This window comes from Penicillium nucicola, assembly GCF_028828085.1.
Source record: "Penicillium nucicola strain IBT 29836 chromosome Unknown utg000009l, whole genome shotgun sequence".
Classification (NCBI taxonomy): Eukaryota; Fungi; Ascomycota; class Eurotiomycetes; order Eurotiales; family Aspergillaceae; genus Penicillium; species Penicillium nucicola.
Genome location: NW_026643133.1, coordinates 266,457 through 289,375, shown reverse-complemented (window position 1 = coordinate 289,375; position 22,919 = coordinate 266,457). Strand labels below are relative to the sequence as shown.

General features: G+C 45.8%; 6 protein-coding genes across 6 annotated transcripts; 5 read left to right on the top strand and 1 right to left on the bottom strand.

Annotated features, from left to right (window-relative positions):
- Nucleotides 1-1,915: 1,915 nt before the first annotated feature.
- On the top strand, nt 1,916-2,261 carry N7511_008427 (uncharacterized protein; the record flags this gene model as incomplete). The annotated part of the gene is made up of 2 exons (XM_057130804.1): nt 1,916-2,150; nt 2,179-2,261. The coding sequence occupies 2 exons, from the start codon at nt 1,916-1,918 to the stop codon at nt 2,259-2,261; spliced, it is 318 nt and encodes a 105-aa protein (XP_056981535.1).
- A 550-nt stretch (nt 2,262-2,811) lies between these two features.
- Nucleotides 2,812-3,697, top strand: N7511_008426 (uncharacterized protein; the record flags this gene model as incomplete). Its single annotated transcript, XM_057130803.1, has 3 exons — nt 2,812-3,017; nt 3,083-3,427; nt 3,481-3,697. 3 exons carry the CDS (start codon nt 2,812-2,814, stop codon nt 3,671-3,673), a joined length of 744 nt encoding a protein of 247 aa, XP_056981534.1. The 3' UTR covers nt 3,674-3,697.
- Nucleotides 3,698-5,788: 2,091 nt separating this feature from the next.
- Nucleotides 5,789-6,109, bottom strand: N7511_008425 (putative C2H2 finger domain protein; the record flags this gene model as incomplete). The annotated part of the gene is made up of 2 exons (XM_057130802.1): nt 5,789-5,899; nt 5,933-6,109. The coding sequence occupies 2 exons, from the start codon at nt 6,107-6,109 to the stop codon at nt 5,789-5,791; spliced, it is 288 nt and encodes a 95-aa protein (XP_056981533.1).
- Nucleotides 6,110-8,599: 2,490 nt separating this feature from the next.
- Nucleotides 8,600-9,160, top strand: N7511_008424 (uncharacterized protein; the record flags this gene model as incomplete). Its single annotated transcript, XM_057130801.1, has 1 exon — nt 8,600-9,160. The coding sequence occupies one exon, from the start codon at nt 8,600-8,602 to the stop codon at nt 9,158-9,160; it is 561 nt and encodes a 186-aa protein (XP_056981532.1).
- Nucleotides 9,161-13,935: 4,775 nt separating this feature from the next.
- Nucleotides 13,936-15,723, top strand: N7511_008423 (fungal specific transcription factor domain-containing protein; the record flags this gene model as incomplete). Its single annotated transcript, XM_057130800.1, has 1 exon — nt 13,936-15,723. The coding sequence occupies one exon, from the start codon at nt 13,936-13,938 to the stop codon at nt 15,721-15,723; it is 1,788 nt and encodes a 595-aa protein (XP_056981531.1).
- A 4,113-nt stretch (nt 15,724-19,836) lies between these two features.
- On the top strand, nt 19,837-22,116 carry N7511_008422 (ankyrin; the record flags this gene model as incomplete). The annotated part of the gene is made up of 1 exon (XM_057130799.1): nt 19,837-22,116. One exon carries the CDS (start codon nt 19,837-19,839, stop codon nt 22,114-22,116), a length of 2,280 nt encoding a protein of 759 aa, XP_056981530.1.
- Nucleotides 22,117-22,919: the final 803 nt, after the last annotated feature.

Here is a 22,919-nt window from a genome sequence, read left to right as displayed (position 1 = left end):
ATGACCAACATATCTGAAGCAAGTGCCCCTGAGTTTGCCAGGTCGTATGTAAAGTTACATTCTTGAGAACGATTGCTTCTAACTTTTCTACGATATAGCTTCCTTTCGTTCTATTGCGGACCCTACGTAAAGATACAAGTCAATTCTGGAAGCCACGAATACACCGTGTCAAAATCTCTTCTTTGCAGAGCGTCTGCAGATTTTTCTGCGATGTTCGAAGGTGAATTCAAAGAGGGCCAAGAGCAGAAAGCAACCTTGGACAAAGTCGAAGGTGTTGTTTGAGCGCAAAGTTTCGAAGCTCTCTTGCAATGGCTATACCTCGGTAGGGTAAAATTCGAATTGATGATACTCGAAGATCAAATTTCAGCTGCAATAGAACTCGCGAGATTTGCTGATATGTGCCAAATCATTGGACTGGAATCCGAAATGGCCCGATACATCAAAGATATACTTATTGCAATCCGGAGCCCGAGCCGTTTACAGGACGACAGGTCGATATATATACCTATTGTCTCGAGCCTCGGCATATCATCTCGGCAACGCTTTTGCCTGATGGCCATTCGGTACGTCGGATTTTAGCCACAGCTTCGGTTGCGGGATATCTTCGCGACGAAAACCACAAATTCAAACAAGAGACTGAACAGTATCCCACCTTTGGATCTGAACTTCTTCAAGAAGTAAGGAAGACTTTGAATGGACTGAAGGTTTCACAGTATGAGGCTACTGTTAATGATCCCTTATGCGGGAGGCGGATAAAGCTCAATCATCTTTTTGTTTGATTGAAATCACAGATCGTCACAAACAGAGGCTTGTCTACTACTGTATAAGCCTATTGCTGTTTAATGTTCAAATCATATTCGATTGTGAAATCGAAGTACTCAAAAGTTTTGGAAAGCTTCTGGTCCGTGTAGCTCCCGTTATCTTAACATCATCACAAGTATCGAAACTTTACACAGTATGAGGATAAATAGAGCCTATGTAAAGTTTTTCTTGGCTAAGCAGACTTGTAGTAAATCCGCAGCAAACCGAAATCATTCAGATGTCTTTCAGGTGAAGGTGTGAATAGCCATGGCAGATAAATCAATAAAAGCAAGCGCATAAGGATTTGGCTAATTTCAGGCTGGGGGAATTTCATAACACCAAACGGGAAGCATAAAATCAGCAAACAGATGGAGGAAACGTCTTGAGTCTCAAGATCACATCTTGGCAAGAAATGTAAAAGGTATTATCAATCGCCAGTTCATGTAGAGTTTCCTTTGTCAATCCTAGCGGACAATGACGAGCGTTCCATCTGGCGGTCTCTCATTTCCACCAGTGTCAATCCCTCTAATACTGTATATAAGTGAATGAGGCGTCAAATTTGAGCCTGGTGTAATTTCCAAAAAGATATGGACTTCAAGTGAACCGGAAACATAAGTCGCTTCTTTGCTGGTGTATAGGATACACGGAACATCTTCTGCCGATGATGTTTTGTGGTTCACAGGAACAGGTCCTGTTGACGACAAGACCTTTTTTGCCATAGGCTCTCCAACTGCAGTGGACTGTAAATTTCGTGAAGAAAGATGTAAAGAGAAAAAACTTCTTGTTGCTGGCGAAAGCGAAAGCGGCAGTAGAGTACTTTCGTAAGGGGTTTGAGGATGAATATGCATAAGACCAACAATTATGGCACCTGCAGTGTTTCGAGTCAGGTTCAAAAGCACTTGATTGAGTTTCTCCTGCAACCCCTTCATTTGCAAAGATTGGGTGATCTCCATCCGGGGTATAATCTCCCATTCAGTACCAAACACGGCAGTCTGTAGCAGATGAGACGCTGAATCAGTCTGCCGTTCCACAGTAGTTCGAGTACTCTGCAGGGTCTGGGGTCTCAGTGATCTCACCACATCCCAACCCGATCCCTTGTAACCAACCGGGCCTAATGCGCCCAGTCAATTATTTTCCAACCAATTTCGCCATTGGCTCTAAGTATATGAACCGACTGGAACCTGAGCTGTCACTGCAGTTCGATCCGCCGAATCTGGAGGAGGCCGTTTGTCAATACCAACGATTCCTGCGTCGCACTGTCGACAATATGCGAGCTGGAAGGTTGATAGAGGCTCGTGGACTTTTACAAGAATTCTCCAAATGGCTCGTGACAAATGCGCGGCATTTAGGTAAGTTGAGGCAAGTGGAACTATACAGTTGAACGAGGGACCTTGGCCAGTTACTATGGCCGTACCACAGAAGTCGCACTCCCAGGCAAGAACGTGAATAGTGCGTATTAGGTGACACGACAATACCATCAGGATCCAACAGGAAGGTGGCCCTATCAATGCCCCCAGATCGTGTGAATGGACCGCACGTAAACAGACTAGTGTCTTCGCCTGAGGCCGCACATCATGTCAGTCACTCGATCGAGACCGCCTCTATCTGGCTTTCCAGAATTTTCTTGGAATCTTCATTTTTCCCCCCCCTATTTTGAACCTTTTTCATTAAAAGATATGACAAGATCATCCCATGGAAAACACGTCCACCACCCAAAGCTATCCACCAAAATATGTTTTTGCCTAAACCCCACCTCAGATTGACGAACCAGAATCCAAACTCCAAGAAATGCTGTGCATGATCCTTCTTCGCTGTTTACAACTTACTGGCCATGGCAATGTACCTTTCTTAAAAAGCATTAATGTTGATGATGTCATTAGTCCGAGCGCTAGCCCCGCCCGCTCTGCCAGCTGACGCAGGCTCCGGTGCTTCCGGCGCTTATAAAATTCAAGAACGACAATGTATTGCAAGGTGAGAGTCGCAAGATAAAATATAAACTGTGCAGTTCAAATGTCTGATTTCGATTTAGCGAATAAAGTCCAGCATCTGGTTATACAACCCGCAGACTTGCGACTGAATCCACCAGAGAGCTATCTCTACGTTCAAGATGGGCTGATTATTTCCTGCGGCTTTCTCTACGTTCTGTGCTATTTATTCTGCACATTCCGCGCATATAAAGACCAGCGAGTCCCTGGATCGAGCTATGGCAGTGTCCAGTATCTGTAATGCCCACCCCCATATTTAAATCGCATCGTATAACACCTGCTAACAACCCAACCAGATGCCTCACAATGGCCTACGAATTCTTCTACGCCTTCACCATCACATCTACAACCATAGAGCGAGTCGGCTTTCTCGCCTGGTTCATCCACGACTTTGGCTACGTCGCAGTCATCCTTAAGCACGTCCATCGCGCAGAGCACAGACCCCGACTCATCCGGAACATGCTCATCGGTCTCCTCCTGGGTATAGCCGGCTTGAAATGGCTAACGACCCTCTACCCAGATGATCGTGAACAAGTCACAGCGTATTGGACGGGTATTCTCCTTCAACTTCCCATCGGCTGGGTCTGTTTGCATTCGTTGTACGCGGAGGAGGGGACGAGGGGGCATTCGTTGGAGATGTGGTGGGTTTCACTTTCGTTTTACCACAGCATCAAAATATAGCTAATAGATGCAGGATAACTCGATATTTAGGCTGCTATCTAGCCTACGGGGTATTTATCTGGCGATACTTGAATGTGCCCCAGAATTGGGAATATGTTGCCTCGCCATGGAGTATTGCCATTATGGTCTTGACTTTGCTTCCGGAGACGATATATCCGTTTTGCTATGTTTGGGTGTATAAGGCGCAGAAGGTCAAGGGTGAATAGACGAATTTTCGCATTTATATATGAATCGAGTGGAATACTAAGGCAGCAATACGCACGATTAGACTGCGGCAAATCCGCAAACGCGAATGCCGTTTCCCATCCGCAACCGCAAGATATCCTTGGATGTCTCATTACTATCCACACTAGCATAAATCTCGCTAGTTTACCTCATACTAGACTCTCATGTGACCCTATCCCACGGGGTGCAGTCTGGCAAACTACAGGCTAGGGTTTTCCCTTGACTATGGCAGGAAAAGTGGGTCGTACGCCTGACTGCAAGTGAATTTCGTCGCCTGACTGCCAAAGTCTAGAGGCATCTAATCGGTCTAAAAATTTGACAAGTTATAATAGAGTATCTCAAATATCTTCTTCTAATTTCATTGGAGCATGCGTAGCCTACTAATTCTCGAGAAAAAGGCGATTGAAAATCGGAGGTGCTTTCATGGGGTACCGGAAAATGGGCCTGTTAGGTGTTACGCACGACTAACGGGTCGTCGCTATGTTAAAAGATTCCTAGGTTATATTTGCCTAAATGCTTCCTTGCTTCCAACGTCAAAGATCTGTCTCTCAACCGTACCGTCGCGGCTAAGTCCCTTCGAGGGTATCGAGAAGCGCTGCTAGGTAGAACGCCGAACTAGCCTATACCAGAGTACGGGCGGGTCTATTCGTAGAGTTTTCAAGTCATACTTTCTGTATGCAACTAATTGGGAACCGTTTCACATGGAAAGCCCGTCGCTTGTCGGACTTAACGTCCAATGGCCATTTTCGTCCACTCGCACAATACTGCTTTAACCGACTTCTAGTGCTGGAAGAATCGGCATATTTTTCCTCTCATTCCCAGTAGCTCTTTTCAATGTGATTTTAAAGCTAGCAGGGTCTTTGAATCCCCCGGTGTTCTTTTAGCAGTGTATGTTCCGTGCCGTGCATAATTAATGCTCTGGCTTGTAGATCCACAGATGGTTATTGCGTTCGGGGATTGCCATTCCCTAAAAAAGCCAACAGGTCTGCGACACTTCTATGTTCACCTACTGATTGAGGGTTTTCGTTAATGCTGCGCCAGCGCAAGAAGTAAACTGTGAGGTCCGGAACACAGTGTCGCAGATCAGGAACAGTCGCAGCCCCAAAATAGTGTCGGAGAAACCGGCTAATGGTTGGCCGGCAGTAAGTTGACTGAAAAAAAGCGTTGCGAATTGCTGACGTATTTATCGATTGGCTAGCTGAAGATGACTGCCATGGATCTCACGAAACGAGTTCGTCGGTGGCAGACGCTGGGCTGCGTATTCGAGATGAGCTTATAAAGCTTATCCCAAATTGTGGGTGCTCTCAAGGGAGCAGGCCAAACAAGGGATTCTCCTCCTGAATAGCTATCGGTCAGTTTGTCAGTCGGGTGGTGAGAATCACACTCGCCGTGCGTGTACTGATTCTTTCGATTATGTCTAATAGAATATTATTGGCCCGCCTCACTATCACAGGTTCTTTAAGCACCTTAATTTGTCGTTGACAACTAATAACGCGACCTTGTTTTTGATCACTGCAATTAAGCTTCGGACTCTGCACTAGTCTAGATTCGGGGTGGTCCTTCGTGCAATGCTCATGGTTCCTCATTCCCAAATGCAGTATGGATGCAAGAAAGGGCTTCTAAGAGGCTAGAATGTCTAGGATAGCCCTCTTGAGATGATTATCGTCCCATGACGTTGTCCGACACAAGCAGGTGCTCTTGAAAGAGACTGTAGCATGGGAGGGGATTCTCAAGAACATTTCATTCTCAAGATGACCTTCTTCTGATCTTAATGATTCCAAGAGGGTCCACACAAGAAGTTCATATTCATGAGACCGGTTTCTTGACACAACACGAGTCTTGATATCTACTCTATAGATCGTATACGCTCTTTTACTGGCACGTGTTCCAAGAAACGATTTTAAATTGCAAACTCTCCTAAGAAGTATACTCACAAACGTTGAGCCCTAAGGGCAGCACTCATGTTCAAAAGCTCAATAAAGTAGCTTCGACCCTGTTCTAGTTAATGAGATTGCTAGACCGTAGGTAAAAATGCTGGGCATATGTTAATGTCAGTGACTGCCCACAGTCCGGAATATAATGAACATCCTCTGGGACTACCGAAGACGACTAGCAATGAAACGTTCCAATTTCGCCAGACAACCTTGTCCCTTCATTGAATGAGAGCAGAGACCGGCGTCTTCTGCATGTTGGTAAAGCGCCGAAAGCTTGGAAAAATTCTTGGTACAACTCGGACATACGTAAGTCCATCCTCCACCTTCAATATCGTCATCAATATACTTCCGGCTTTGGAAACAGTCGTGAGCAATTTCATCAATTTCATCCGCGGTCACCTCCGACTCGCAGTTCCCAGATTCCAGGTGTATCATCATCCCAGAGAACTTTTTGAATGTCTGGTAGCAGCCGTAGCATTCCATGTTTCGAGGATAGTGCTTTTGTTGATGCTGTTGGCTGGTTAGGTATCGGCTGCAAATGTCATTCATTGCTCCATTGGTATCACTGATACTGTACCATTTGTAAATTGTTCTTGTTTCGGAAAAATTCACCACACTTCAAACAAAGGCAATGCTTCTCAACATCATGCTCTTCAAGTTGCTTTTTTGAATCACAGCAGATGTCACAGTTCGGACAGTAATGATGACACTCGACAAGGTGATCTTCAAGATCGTTGTCGGTCTCAAAGTCCAGTAACTGAGGACAGCTCGAACAGATATGATGGAAACTGGATTCTTGAAGATGTGCATTCTTTGCAGAACCCGAAACAAACACTCGGGAGCATCGTTCACACCACGCATGGCGACTTGTTTGTCTGCAATGATCGTAAAGAGCAGCTTCATTGCCAAAATGCCTTTCGCAAAGAGTGCATTCGTACTGCCCGTGACTGTAATCGAGATACGCGCCAAGCTTCATGATGATTTGATTGAACAAGAACGGAGAAACTAGGTTGTGAGCGGGGTAGAGGGGTTTAATCGTATGGCCCTTGGACCGCTTCAGGTGACAGGCTTCCCCGCTTGCCTGATAATTCCGCTTGCATCATACATGAGATAAAATGCCTCAATTACCACAGGCTTGAATAGGAGCAGCCAATAGTTATGTGCAGCGGAAGTATGGAAAGCTTCCGGGACCCACACCATTGAGCGATCCTATTAAACAAGTCTCCGCCAGATCAACGTGCAAATTTTCTTGCAATTGACCCTCATCCTTCACCACTATAGTATTGTACTACTCGTCGACGATGTCTTACACTGATCATCGTGGAGAGCATCGTTGATATTGATTGTGCGTTCGGTCAACTTCCAAATGACCGTTGCTGTTCATCAACATCAAGTGTCTTCAAACAGTGTCTGTGCTTTGCCCGCGTTCAAATTTGCCTTCCAAATTGATTACCCGTATCAGATACCGCTTTCGCAAGACCCTCATGTTCCTGAGATTATATTCCATAGCATAGTTCCTAGGAGTGCTCTTGGTCGCTCCTAGGGATCAGACTCATAACTCCTAGGATTGTCAGGGATATAGATGAGGCATACACGCTAAGCCGAAGACGCGGACCCACATGGCGCATCTGGGTTCCCCTGAACACGAGGAAGCTATCTTGCTTTTGCTTCCTCGCGCTACGTCTTGTATCTAGAGTCGACCCTACCTTTTGTTAATATGACACTTCATTGAAAAGACACGCTCCTCATCAACAGATACGTGATACCCTCACAGGATACATACAGCTCCTGGGAGTGAACTGGATAGCCCCAGGAACGAGTATTGGTTTCCCCGGGCTTTTTAATTTAGCAAGATCGATGCTCAAAGTTATGCTCTCACGATAAGCGGATCTAAAAAAATATAAGTTTTTCTCGGTTAGGCTAATCGGATGTTCGGTTTCCTGCAAGTCATCGTCGCTTATCAGTGTTAGGTCCAATAGTAGTTGACAGACAGAACTTGTAACACCTTAAACCCGCTATAGCAAGCTTTTTGGAAGTACTTTGATCTGGGACAAATAACAAGCTTATGGGCCGAGAGAATGTTATCCTTGCAAATAATGGTCAAATCCTTGCTTTCGAATAGCCTCAATTGCTGATGAAAGCCTACCCTCTTGCTCAGTACGATTTTGAGAGGATTGAGGACAAATTGGTGGCATGGTGGGTGGTTAAAGAGAAGAGGTTTAATTAATTGACGCGTTTTTGGGTGCGCAGCTTGGGGGTCTGTTACGTTAGTTACAGAAGTAAACAAATATGGTTTAGTGCCTCATGTGATTACCAATAGTCATAACCAGGAGAACTGATCTGTCACACCGCTCTTTCTCCCTCTCTTGAGGGGCAAATATAGAGTTGAGGCTACCCCTGGGACTTGACGAAACACTGGAATTGAAAAAATTGATAGAATAATTTTGGTTGAGCACCAGTCTTGTTACTCGCCGCGACCCTTTCTAACCAAAAAGTGCAATATGCCCTGCACCAATCGCCAGTTTACGCGAAGTGAGGATACATGAAGTATTTTGATACATGATGTAACGGACTACTGTAATCCGAGCCCGGCTTGAACTGCAGTCCAAATCGCAATGTCGGCGCTTAGCTGCAGGCCTGATCACACCTGGTCTCTCATAAGTATGTATTTCTGTTGATCAGGGATTAACTGGCATCATCCTTATCCCAGCTCTGAGTCCTGGAATTCTCTGCGATAATCTCAAGCACTTGAATGATTGTCAAAGAAACTTGGATACATGAAAAATTTGAGGTTAGCCTGCCGTGGCGAATTCTTTGGATCTTGATCAGAGGGCTTTTACAAACTAAATCTATTCAAGTTCTTAGAGTCCCTTGGCACATTTTCAATCCATAAGTTGTTCCATTTGTGGACAACGCCAACCTGCTTTTCTGAATTCAGTGTTCTACAAGATTTGAATGTACCAGTTGACCTCGATGTCTGATCACGAGGAAGCTCAGCCTGCTTGCGTTGTTGAAATAGCCGAGACTGGTGATGTTTTTCTAGTCACGGGCCCGGAGAAGCTCAAGTTGCGTGTCGAGTCGCTCATTCTCAAAGCAACATCCAAACCATTTGCTGCCATGTTGGGGCCAAATTGGACAAGAGGCCGCGAACAGCCTAGTTCGGAGAAACCAGTGGAAATACTTCTCCCTGAAGACAATGCCGTCTCTCTAAAGTATATTTGTGCAGTTACCCATTCTCGGAGCCAAATGATTCCTAAGGATGTTTCAGCACAGGATATTCTCGACATTGCAATTCTGGCTGACAAGTACGATTTTTTTGATGCTTTGGAAATGGCGAGCCGATCCTGGCTTCAAGTTTGTGAGAAAAATGAAGCAGGAAATATGGCTCTCATGGCTGCAGCATTCGTGTTTGGGAATGCGCAATCTTTCAGACAGACTTCTAAGGCTCTCGTTATGGACTATGCTGGTTCTTACCTTGAAATCTATACCGAGAGGATTGAAAAGATAATGGATTGGAGAGCGGTCTGTAAGTGACTCCAAGTTTCAAATATTTAATCGAGGTAACTAGCTCACACACGCGCAACATGACTAACTTCAATTATCGCGAAGATTGGTTAGAGGAACAAAGACATTTTGCGAGACTTCAGCTGGCAAATATACTGATCGGGGGGATAAATGATTGTTCATGCTCAATGAATTGTGGGTGGGGAAGCAAATATGCATTCGCCTATTTGAAATCACTGCAAGAGGAGAATCTTTGGCCAAAAGACATACTCGGGGTCTCTGAGTCAATAAAACGAGCAACAATGATGATTGATCCCATTCTGGAGGAGGCCAGTGTTCCATGCAGCAATGACCGATGGCATAGGGTGCCAAATCACAGGAAATCACGTTCTTACGGCTTAGAAGATCTCGACCACAAAATTGGCCTTTGTCTTCACTGTATCTTGTCGAACAAGTCGAATACAGGGTGTGGATGTGAGCATACGAGACATGGATGATCTCCTGTCGTGAGATTCAGGAGCGGGATACGAACGCAGAGACTTCAGCTGGGAAGTATACTGATCGGAGGAATGAACAATTGTTCATGCTCAAAAGGGTGTAGGTGGTGAAGTAAACGTGTATACGCCTATTTGAAACGACTGCAAGATAATATTAGCACGATTGAATTTCCAGACGTGAGCAAATTGGTATGCAATCAAATCTGTGTGCATCGAAGTTTCGGGGATATTCCATGGAGTTAAAAAAAGGTTAGCGCTGTAAGGGTGGAGGCCAGTCTGACGTGCCATATCATCCAATTTATTTCTCATTTTCAAATTTCGGGATCTTCCTACCCTTCTTAAGAACACGGTCGGTCGATGGTAAAATGAGGAAATGATTTGACTTTTGCGAAAGTCTGTCCGTTCCCATATAACCTTTGTCAAAGGGTTCCAAAGACCGAGGCATCCGTTGATAAATTTGTACCTGAGCTTTATACATCGAACATACGAGCAGACGGCGTCTGTTGTCATCAAAGCTGATCTCAGTCCTGTGCCGATTTTTCCCTCCAGTCATGCATCGGTGATCAGAATGTTAAGCTAGCTTGCAGATATAGGCTGATGCCCCCAATCAAATCTATTGCAACACTTGAGATGAGGAATAGGTCATCGTGAGATTATCTTTCCCGGCGCTGCCGCTCCAGACACTTGGTCTGGCGCTCTGTAATCCGAGAAAAGACGTTGTGAACCGCGCCTGCATTGCCAAATCCAGGTCAACCTTGGGCTTGCCCAATCCGACGTGAGATTATCCGCATGAACAGCCCTTGGGCGCCTCCTTCGATTTGTATACGTCCCTGATACTTCTGATCTATGCGCTGGTGCTTGGTGGACTGCAGTCCTGCATCAATGTAGTCGTCAAACTGCATTTCCACGGGAAATCTGCTCGGAATCTGAGGGTTATGTGGAAAGAAGCTTTCCATGTCTTTGTTGCAGCGGGCAATGATGAACACAATCTTGCCAGTGAGGACTTCCACTTCGGCCAGTAGGAAGTCCAAACTGCACTCCCGCCCATGATATTCCCTGATGTCAAATGGTAGGCCTCATTGATAAAGAGGGCCCCTCCGCCTTTCGACCGAATCTCATCGTTATGCTTTTTACATCCCGGGGTCCTACCAGGTGCCAATTTGGACCCGGAGGTCTCCATAAAGATATTGCCTGGAATCACACCCACCGCACTCAGAAACTGAGCGTACAGCCGGGCGACAGTGGCTTTCCCTGCGGTAAACTCGATATTATGAACTAATCTACGGTGGGTGAGATCAGGACAAAGACGTACCTGTGCCAGGATTTCCGAGAAGGTCCGCACTGAATCGTTCGTCGGAGAGATCGGCGCTTTATTCTAGAACCCTGGGATGGACACAACGCGAACTGTAGTAGGGCGAATGTAAGACAGGTGAGACATTCGCGGAAGGATTTTTTTTCTCATACAGAAGATGAGATATTAAAGTCTCAGAACAAGTTAGGCGATGTCTCAATGGAGAGCTTGGGACTGAAACTCCGATGAACTGATCTCGACGAAGAGGAAGAAGTAAATGCCATTGAAATGGCTCCTGTCATCAGGGTTGAAGTTTCATCGGCAGGGTTCAATTATAAATTTGTTGAAGTCGCGCAGTTTTTTAATCTCTGTAATTGATCAATCTAATTGCAAAAATCCTTCTCTTTCCGGCAGAATCGGCTTCAATGTCATCTGATGATGACGTTGAGGGTGAGCCTCTGGCCAAACCCGACAGCAGTGCTGAGAGTGCCCTCGTTCAAATGAAGGTAAATGTGATACATCAAAATTGATATGCGAATGACAATTCAAAGCTCATTTCCTTGTGCTCTCAATTTCAATTATCCTCAGAGAAGTGCTATCTACAATCCCGCAAGGTCGTGGTCGCGGTTAGTCTTTCCCCTAAAGGTACAGCTCATCCATGATCTTGCGCGTCTTTTCTTTAAGATTCTCAGATGAGGGCCCTCGCTCATCTCAGTTTGGCCAAGGGAAAAAAGAAAATGAGGGGAATGTGGCCTTTATGTAATAATCTTCCTAGGCAGATACAGCTCAGAGCCGACAAGTGAAAAAGAATGGACTATATTAGATGATCAGGCTTATTAGATATAGGTCATCATATATCAGCCTACCAAATACAGTCACAGACGGCGTAGTGTTGTCGTCTGAAACATGGTTAGACCAATTCTGTGTATTATCGAAATGACTTCATGATGAAGGGGTATGTTTGACTTAAGATTTCACAGTACATTGTAATCTAACTACGAAAATAGCTAGCCTCGGTTGTATATGGAAACAGATGCAAGAATACTAAGTAAATAATCCAGAAATCATTACTTTGAAGTTATAGTAAGAAAAGAATGTCAGACATGATATTCGTTGCGATAATAATATACTTTGTAATTCTGGTTACAACAACAACAACAACAACAACAACAACAACAACAACAACAACAACAACAACAACAACAACAACACAGGACGGCCATGAATTCTGAATCTTCGGAGCTTGGGGGGGTTTCTCCCCTGTAGACAGGGCACAACCCATCTTTGTTGTCATCTTGGGCATCCACAGCCCTTGCGAGATCACGCATGTTTCCGCTCGGAGGTGCTGACTTCAAGTTGGGGTTTTTTCTCAACTATGGCAGGAAAAGTGGGTCTGACGCCAGACTTCAAGGTTAATCTAATGTCCGATCGCTTTGAAACTTTGGCAAGTTATAATGGACGTAGTCAAATATCCCCCATTTGAATCTCAGATCAAGCGGCCCTGTAGTTGTTGAGATTTTTGCGATTGAACTTTCGAGGGAGATTTTTGGTGGGGTGCGACCGACGGATATTATACGGTGAACTTAGTACAGCCCTATCCTACAAGGGGGTGGGGGGGTGGAACTCAGGGCTGAGGGGTGCCGACCAATGTACCCTGACCGTGGCTTTAGGGTTTTACAGAACATACTGAATCTCAATAGGTGTTGCTTTCATCGTTTTGAAAATTGTATACGCTATATTTAACTAGCTAATCTAGATGCTATCAAAAGACTAGGTCATTCCGTTCTGTGCTAAGAGCGTGGTAGCCGATATTGGTCATTGTTTGCAGAATTTCACCATCTCCATATTCGACTCAACACGATGATGATGATGATGATGATGATGAATTCATTTGCCCGATGTAGCTCGCTCTATATATATGCTGCTATGCGGGAGTGCTGTCAGGCCAGCCGACAGCTAAAAAGTAGTGGTAATTAACCATGCATTGGTCAAGAGTCCCACCAGCAGGACTTTACTTGACCATGCAAAAGTGAACCAAAACATAAGAAAAAATATTGAATGAGCGTGGCCTGCTTTTTCTCCAACGACATCTCGTGCCCCTTTTCCACTCTCGCTCCGTCATCCCGCGCACCTTTTTTTTTTTTTTTTCCTGCCGTTGGCTGCCGCTCTCGTGTTCGTTCTGGTCAAGGGAGAAAAGTGGACCTGGCGCCAGTCTCCTCGCGGGCATCACTTGTCTTCTTCCGTCACACTGTCCTCAGGGGTCATGATTTCTCTTCTACTGCTTCCACCCCCAACGCAGCAGTATCTGTCCCCAAGAATTGGTTCAAAATTCCTGTTTCGACCATGAAGTCGGCAACATTCCATGCAGTCGTAAGGTAATTGCGACACCTGTAGTCTGCCTCAGACTGCATCCGGGAATAGGGTACAAAAGACGCTCAACAGTGCAGTGTATGCGGAAGGAAATGCGGAAGATTGTTGGAAGTTCGGCGGAAGGTGGAGGAATATGCCTAGGGATGCGGAGAGGACCGCGCCGAAGATGCGGAAGACATTTTGGGTTTGGTGCGGAGGATGCGGAAGACGGAGGAATACGCCGAGATAGGTGGATAGGACCACGCGGAGGTAATCGCACTAAGTTGTTCCGCGATTTTGCCTTATAAAATCTTTCCACGCCCCTCGTCTCCTCTACGCTATCTCCGTTTGCATTCTCAGTCTGCCATCTCCCTACCCTTCGGAAGCGAATTGTGCGAGACGACTGATTCATAATCATGCGACCTAGGCCTCGTGGAGGCCAGCGGGCGTCCTGCAATAATTGCCGTCAAAAGAAACGGAAATGCGATCTTTCATCTCGGTTGGAGCATGGATAAGAACAATGCTCACGATGTGCTGGAAAAGAACGCGAATGCTGTATCGGAAGCCCGAATTCTGCTCGCACCTCCAAGCGTCAGCGCTTAGAGCGCAGCACTCCGAGCAGTTTGCAAGATGAGAGGCTCACCCCTGACGAAAGGAATCCGCCAAGCATGCTGCCCCAGCTACCGTTCCGCGGCGAAACTCCCACAACAGAGCCCCAAGAAGACCCTGGCGCTCTCACGGAGCGCCGCAATTATCCTCCATCCTTGTCGTCAGAAGGCACGGCTGCTACCTTTTCACTGGATGAGCTCAGTGCTCGCTGCTCGACCGACCTCTCCGAACTCAACTCGCAGGGGTCATCGTTCCTCCATCATGTCTTCATCGGTGCTCCTCGAGCCCAATCTTCGGGCACTGCGCCGTTGGCTGCGCAACGTTCAGATTCCCAAAGCGATGACTCACCAGCCCCTGAAAGACCGACAACCACTGTGGTGATCCCAAAGGCCCCTCATTTCAATATCAGATCATCTGCATTTCGTTCAGCGAAAAGCCACTTCGTCGAGGTTTACTTGGCTGGACCAGCCAGTTCTACAGTAGCCTTTTATCGACGTCTCCTGGAGATATGTGACCTCAGCATACTCGATTTCATAGAGTCGCTGCATGCCTACTTTGATTTTCCGGCAATCTATCGTCCCTTCATTCCAGAGGATGCCTTTTGGCAGGATTTTCATGCAGATCGGTGTGGTCCAGTCCTTCTCCTAGCCATTGCCTGTCGCGGGATACCATGCACAGGGGTGAAAAACAAAGAGAAGAAGCAGCGGCGCCTCGCCACAATGTTTCAAGCAGAGTTCATGAAGGCTATGACCCCCAAAGCTCGCACCAGTCCGGTCTGCCTTGATGTTCTAGAGGGGATGGCCCTTATGGTCGACTTCAATTATGACTACGCACACACACACGCAGATGACCCCTGGAATCTGTTCATGACACACGATGCCCTCGTGTTGTTGACTTTGCAGTCTCGAAAACGCGGCCCCGGGGACTTGGATCCTTCGGCATCGTTTGCAAGTGCTGACGAGCGTTTTACACTTCTTTATTGGAACGTGTTTGGCCTAGATGCTTTTGAATGCCTCGATGACAAGAGCATGTCTCTTATTTCAGATGATGCGTTTACTTTGACCGAGGATCTTCTAAATCACGAGGCCGGAAGCTATCTCGATGCCATTCTCAGCTTGTCCATTATTGCGCGTCGGATTGCCGGGAAGCTGTGTAACATCACCGCCGAAGCCGCCGGTATCGCTTGTGAAGATATTCCCGTGCTCCACGAGCAGCTTTCCCATTGGCGCCACAACACCCTGCCGTTGGAGTTGCAAAGACCGATAGACAGAGAGAATGAATTTCCTGCAGAGCATCGCACTACCAGAGAATCTACTCCTATTCCAGTGGGCAGACAGGTTCGCCTTCAACGAGCAATACTATGGGCACTTGAGATCCATTGTTATCTGCAAATCGACGACTGTGTTGCCCAGTATGGCTTGAAGAATGGAAATTCAATCCAGGCGGAAATTTTCAATCTCAAGTGTCTGCAGGTTGTCCTGGAAGCGGTCAACATGGCCAATACAATTGAGGAGTACTGTCCTGGGGATCAAAATTCGGAAAAGCCCTTGGTAGATCTTGCACCATCCATACTGCGAAATGTTTGTGCCGGCTTGTGTTGCTGGGTTTGTTCGCGCGGCATGGAATCGTGGGAGCTACACGAACCACAAGTTCTAGACTCTCATTCATCTTCCCATGAAGGCAGACTTCAGACTCTTGGAAAAGACACTAAAGCGCAGCGGAGGGCAGATTATGCAGAACTTGCGAAGACATTCCGGGATTCCGTAGCCGCTGCTTCGTCACACAGAGACACAAAGCAGATACTCGAGCGCCTCGATGATCAGATCGCCCCTTTACAGGATTTCTGATGCCGAAGCGCATGTTCAGCTGTTATGATATTCGAATGTCTGTGAGGTATGAGGTCTCCTTTGAGGCCGCGCTAAACCCCAGGGGGAATTTTCTAGTACTATTGTTGTCTTAGATGGGCCATGTAATTATGGTAATTGTTACTGCTTGATTTGCGCGATGTAGCTCGCTCTAGATAATCATACTTCAGCATTCACCTTAATGCCCGTGATTGTCAATGTCGACATGCTTGAGTAATTTTGGGCATATAGCATGACAAATGAGCAACAATCTGAACTAAATACCAACTGGCAGAAATCTTCATGATGAAAAGCCAAATCATCCAGAAAAGAAGTCTCTCAGGGCCCCCCACTAGCAAATTAGATAACACGGTTTGAAATATGGCCTCTTCAGTCTCTGCCCAGGCGGGAAGCTTGTTCCTGGCAAAGCTTATCCGACACAGATTAAATCCCCTAGGCTTCCGGGAAAGTGATATCGCGTCAACTAGAAATCCTTCCTAAATACAAGACCGACTCTCAAATTCCCCGATACAATGAAACATCGATTTGTAAACCAGGGGATCACTATAACATCTCCCGCACTTTCTGATCCAACGCCACCTACATATGTTCCTTCTTGGCCATAAACGCTAATTGCACTTCTGCGATTGATACGATCCACCACAACTGCCACGATGTTGGAAGAACAATCGATTCTGTTGCACCTGCCGGGAACAAACCATGTTATCGAGTCACATTTTTCACATGATAACTTTCCATTTAGCGATTAGTTCGATACAAGCGGTAGGTATGACTTACTTTCTCTCTACAGAGCCCAAATAGGTCTCCAACTAACAAAGATGTGGTTGAAAAGTGCTTGAGCACATTCGAATTCGGTTTCTTATTCTCTTGAGGCTCCATTTGGGATTTTGAGTATTCTAAGTGAATTGTTACCATCAGCTTGGCTCACAGAACGATTTGGAGTGCTCTACCAGTCAAACTCTTCGAATCTCTTGATGAGTTCTGGCTGAAAGCCAACAAGACTATGTGGATCTAACAAGAGAGCCCGAAGGAGCCGAATAGTTATCTGATAGTCTTTGGTTGTCGTCGTCTGATTCTTCAGCTCGATATTGGAGGACGGTTGGGATAGATGGCTCCAAAATTGGGATGTACTGAAGCATGAAAAATGGACAGACTTGATTCTATAACACTGAAGGTCATAGTATTTACCCCGCGTGTAGTAGTCACCTGATGAGATAAAGTGCAGTAGAAGCTGGTAAAAAAGTGGTAAAAAAGTGGTAAAAAAGTGGTAAAAACGCGGTGAAAACGTGGTGTTGATAATGTTGGTAACAGGTGGCAGTCAGGAAGATCATGTTAATTAATGTATTAACCTTTACTGGAGCGGGGTCACATTGAATATTTGGATATTTGAGCAAGTCTTACTCGTTGGATTTGACAGGTGTCGATCGCTATGGAGATGGAAAATGCAACATCTTCCTGAGTCCCAAGCATAACGTATAGCAGAGATACGACAAGATGTTGAGTTGTCTTTTTCTAATGTGGAGAGCAATTGTGCTCTAGAGTATTTTCTGGCAAGGGCCACGAATTGATGCGGCAGAATCGGGGAAAAGCGGTGTCTTTAAATACCATATTTGGCGGGCGGTGGGATCAATGAGCAGCCATTCTGCCGACCGTCGTACCGTGAAGTTGTCAACTTTGACGGTCGATATCTTCGGGTAGATATAAATCGATCCAAATAAAAAGTGCGTTTACTTCTAGCTCTAGCTCTAATCTACATGCTTAATTGGGTTTTGCACCCATTGATTCCATGAAAAGTGGTTCCATTTCCCGAAATCCCTCATGTAGACTATATCGGCCGCGCCAAAATCCGCCCAAAACCCCAACCCGCCCATGGGAAACCAACCCAGGGGTAGGGTTGGGTCTTAGTCAGGAAACCTATGGGCGGTGTTGTTTTATAAGTGATGCTTCAGTGTTCTTGTTGTTAAGGGAAGTTGACTGTGTGTTGTGTTGTAACGTGATCCACGGTCGCGCGAGCAACCCCACCAAAATCAAGGAAACCTTCAATTTCTAATCACTGTTAAACCCACAACAATAACGTAAATCTAGCTATTGAACACGTGTAGGGCATTGAGAATATGTATGGCCTTTTATCCCACAGCCAGAACATGTCACCTGCCGCCGAACCAAGGGCATAGAAGGTAAAACATGCTCAGTAGCTGGCTTTGCAGGCACCTTTGGCAAAGATATATCTTTGCTTGTAGATTCATCCCCAACTACCACATCATCTTCACCACCTTCTAGACCCCAAAAGATGCGTTTCTGAGTAGTAAACTTATGCTTGGTCGCTCGCTTTTTGGTCTGTTTCTTGTTGGTAGCTTCTAATTGGGTACAGCGATGCTGGAGAAAAATTGTGGTGGTGGACGACTTTTATAGTCATCCTTTAGGTCTTCTCAATCTCCTTTCTTGTTGGCGAAGAAAGAAAAGAAGAAGAAGATTCTAGACCTTTTTAGATCCGAGATTGCGATTTCGTGAATTTTGAGAGGTTCCAGAGAGTATTTGGATCACTATCGCTGCCGGAAGAGAGTGGTCGCTGGGAGAGGATCTCCAGAGGAGGGAGAGAATCCAGGTGCACATCTAGCTTTTCCAAGACTTTCTTAGCATCAAATGGTGCTAATCTAGTAGCCGCAAAGCTATTCTATATAGTAGAAGCCTGAAAAGCACCCATATTCGAATCTGCGATTAGTTCAAGGAAATCTTCCTTGTCGATAGCACTAACTCCGTTCCGCATCAAATTTGAAACTTCTCCTCCATAAAGTCTCTTTAAAACCGCGAAACACCCCACATCCAAAGGCTGTAGGAGATGAGAAGCGTGCGGAGGCATACAGATTGCGATGATTTGGTTTTCTTCACACATTTGGTCAAATTCAGGGGTTAAATGACTCCCATGACCATCAAGGACCAGTAAGCAATATTTTCACACCCTTGTCTTAATATTTGGGATAAAATGATGTTTCAACCACCATAAACCAATTGTATTAGTAGTCCAACGATTCAAGCTCATGGTAAGACGAGCCCCTTTTTGATTCAAGAGGAGATAAGGCCGTAGATGCTCTGGGAACTGTTTTCCATTGAAAACAAAGAGCGGAGGGTGAATACTCCCAGAAGCTCTTATACACTCAATCGAGGTCACCCACTCACGATTTCCGGCTTGCAAAAGAGCTCTTTTTCCATGGTATTCCGCTGAAGTGATAATCTTTTGTGTTCCGCCAACACCCATAGCAAAACCAGACTCATCGAAGTTGAAGTTATCGTCTGAAGCATTACCCCACTTTTCAATCGTCCTTTGAAGCAAATCAAACCATGGTTTGATAATTCGAGGGTCTTCTGAAAGAGCTCTCCGATAGTCGTATTTGCGTGAGAGGCGAATAGAGAGATTTGGGTGTCGTTTGACAAATTGAGAAGGCCAATAATACCAGTGGTAGAAGATTTTTCTCGTGCACTGAGTAGAAGATTGGCCATATCTCGCAACATAGGCAAAGTAAGAGCTGAGCCTCTTGAATCCAGATGAAGTAGCCAATTCTCTATCGATTGTTCTTCTGTTTGTGTGAAAACAGGAGCAGATGGCCTCTTTTCAGTAGCAGATTCGCGGCCATTGATCCGGGCCTTCAAAGTTGAGACAGGTATCTCAAAAGATCGTGCAGCAGCTGCAGCAGAGGTACATTTACCACATTTTATAGCTTTAATAGCCATAAAAAGGCAACCCTCCTGCTCTGTCAATTTTTTCTTTTATCAGAGCGTTGAGGAAGGGGGGGGGGGGGGGGGTGCATTGTTGCTGTGGTTAAAAAAGATGGATTATTACTGAAGTGGTTTTTGATGGGGTCGCTCGCGCGGCCGTGGATCACGTTACTCACGACAACGATGGTCAGGTGACTAGGGCCTCAGTAACAATGGCTGTGCACAAATCTCCTCCCTTCCCTTCCCAAACTATCCACTCATCACCAAGCTTAAGCTCTCGACGGGCGGTCTTCGTTGGTCTGGTGCCTCCAACTACCCGTCATCGAGTATCAGTCATATGTCAACTCCATCAACCGTTAAAACAAATCGCAATTAATCAACATGCCCTTTCTTTCTCTTCCAACAGAGATCTTGGAATTGATCACCATAGCACTTGACTACGCAAGTGAGGTAAATTCACTCTCTCAAACATGCCAACGGCTCTATGGTGTTGCCAACCACCGACTTTACGTCGATTTTGCAGAATGCTCGCCTCGTGGTCTAAACCGCGTTGTGCAGAATGATAATACGGATGCACTATACAGGCTTCTAGTCAACGGAGTCAGTTTCGATCAATATTTCCGCACGACTGGGCATCCAACGCCTCTTCGATTGACAGTCGAGAAAGATCTTTCAAACGTGGCTAAGCTTTTGGTGGTATACTTGGAGGTCTTGCTGGGAAATGGTAAGAGTGAATACCGTTTTCTCCCAGGCAACCCGAGCTACCGGGAATATGAAGATGACCTCGAATGGACGTTACACCTTACTGCAGCAAAAGGCAGTCTAGGTGTTTTGAAAGCCATTGCATCTTCTCTTGTCGTAAAATGGTGGCAAAATGTTTCTGCTCTAGCGTATGCTGTTCGATGGGGACAATTGGCATCCGCTCGCTACTTGATCGAGGAGGCTGGGGTGAATGTCAATACAAAAGTTATTGTTCATGGATTCTTTCACTCAGTTCTCGCAGAATCGGCTTATCAAGGAGATCTGCAGATGGCGAAGCTTCTCGTGGAAGCTGGTGCTGATCTCAAACGTCCCGAGTTCGACAACATTATGGAGTCTCCTCTTTACATTGCTGCTGCTCGTAATCATGATACTGTAGTGCAGTATCTGATGGAGAAAGGCATGTGCTTTTCCCCTGTGCAGCCTTATGACATTCATGATCTCGAGGAATACGCTATCTTGCCAAACTATACGATCTCGAGAATTGTGGGTGGAGATGCCATTCGTGCATTGATGGCTAGCCCTTTATATAACTGGCAGGCAAGAGGATCTCTTTTGTCCGTGGCTGCAGCTTGTGGTGATCAGTCCCTCTACGAAGAAATTTGGAGTCGGCGAGGTCCTTATCATAATCAGCAGCATCTCGTTACAGATTTCGGCGTTGCCGTGATCCACAGGCATACAAATTTTGTGCGATACTTGGTTGCCGAAATTACAAAGCTAGGAGATACGTTTTGGCAAACTTCATGGTCCAAACTGATCTCCTATACAACCCGCTACGAGAATATTTCAGCTTTTGATATTTTGCTCGATTACGGACCTCCAGAGAATCAAGCAGAAGCTAGCAAGGGCTGGTTGAAAAAACTGCTCTCTGAGGCTGTAGATTATCCTGAGCATACGAAAATTCTCTCGGAACGTGGCTATCTGGACACGATAAAAGATATAAAAATTCTCAAGGATCTATTCACTTGTGCCTTTGCGTCTGACGACTTTTCGTTTGTATTGAGGCTCCTGAAAATCAGCGGATTCCGGCCTCTTGATACATTCATTGGCCTCGATTTTGAGTTCCAAGAAATGAGTGTACTGCGAATTGCAGCCTATTATGCGCCAGTAGGAAATTTCAAAGAATTGTTAGCTGCGGACAATCTGACATTAGACCCGTCTGATGCCATGCACCGTTCAGCAATGGTAAGTGCGGCATTGGGAACAAACTTCGACGTCCTCGATCTTTTTCTAGAAAAAGGGTTCGAGGTAAATTCTCTATATGAGATGGACGCGCCAAACAGGGACCGCCCTGCAGAAGCCTTGATAATCCAAGTCGCTTCTGTATATCCTGGCCCAGATAGATTTATCACGAAGGAGATTCGCGAGGGCATTACGGCCACAATAGAGTATTTGCTTGACAATGGCGCTGGGATCGACACAAAAGATTCAGAAGGACGCACGGCATTATCCATTGCGTTGGAAGTTGGGAACTTTGAGCTGGCCAGGATACTCTGCAGTAGAGGCGCAGATCCATTAGTCGGTCTCGAATCTCAAAGCAATGCCAGCGGTCTTGAACGGCTCATCCAACTGTTTGAGCGAAGTGAATACGATCTGAGATTTCTGGACATGTTCCAAGCTTTTTTGGAGCTTATGGCAGTCAGGGGCTATCAGAGTGATGATTTCCTCCGTCTCATGCCCAACAACGAGGGGACACTTGCTCATCCAAGGTTAACTTCCCAACTTGCCAACTCCCCGGCAGTCAAGGGTCCTATAGACTTGCCATACTTCGAAGATAAGATCTATGTACGGTGGTCACATTTCTTCTTGATAAAAGAGTTGCGAAAGCAGTATTGGCGATCCGTCTATCCCATCCGACAGTTGTTTGGGCGGTCGGAAAATAGGCGACCGCAAATCAGCTAAGATTCTATTCTGAAAATTTTGACAGCAATTTGAATTTCACAATTTTGATGGTAAAAGACCGACTATTGGTGTACGCGGACTAAAGCAAGTTTTAGCGGGTGATTTATATCCTTTCTCCTGCCATCCGCATTGGTTCGTTCCATGAGGGGAGTTGATTATTAAGATACAAGTAGGTTGGTAGACAGGTATTTATATACGCACGTGATTCCAGACCCCATGATTACCTCTGTAACCGCGATGTTCAACAGGCGGGTTTGTGCAATGCAAAACCCGCGGTTAGCGAGATCTAGTTCGGAGCAACATGGGGTAGCATCTATGTCACCAAAACATGCTCAAGAATGCTTCCCACAGTAGAAGCAAAGAGTAAGTAGCATGTTTCAGAGCGCCTTTGATCTTCTCTAACAATAAATTATTGATAAGTGGTGGTTGGGAAACAAAATGTTCTGTGTTGTGATATGAGGCTGGTGCAGATCAGGAACCAAGCCAACCATCGTTTTAATCCCGAAGTATGTATACGACGGTCTTCATGATGCGGTCCTCCTGACCATGCTTCTGGTCAGAGGCCATTTTGACCTGGCGGTTGAACGGACCGCTGTTAGTCGAATCAGAGACCACTTTATCAACATAAGTCTATACGTCTTATGAGCTTTGATCCTCTTTTAGCCGCCGAACTCGGTCGTTCGTTACCCGAAACCGCATTCAGTGCTTTGACGCAAATGAGACGTCAATACAACCTGGCGGCGAGTTCAATTTACAAAATAAATGATAGAAATGTGTCCTTTCCTGGTACCCTTGCATCATCA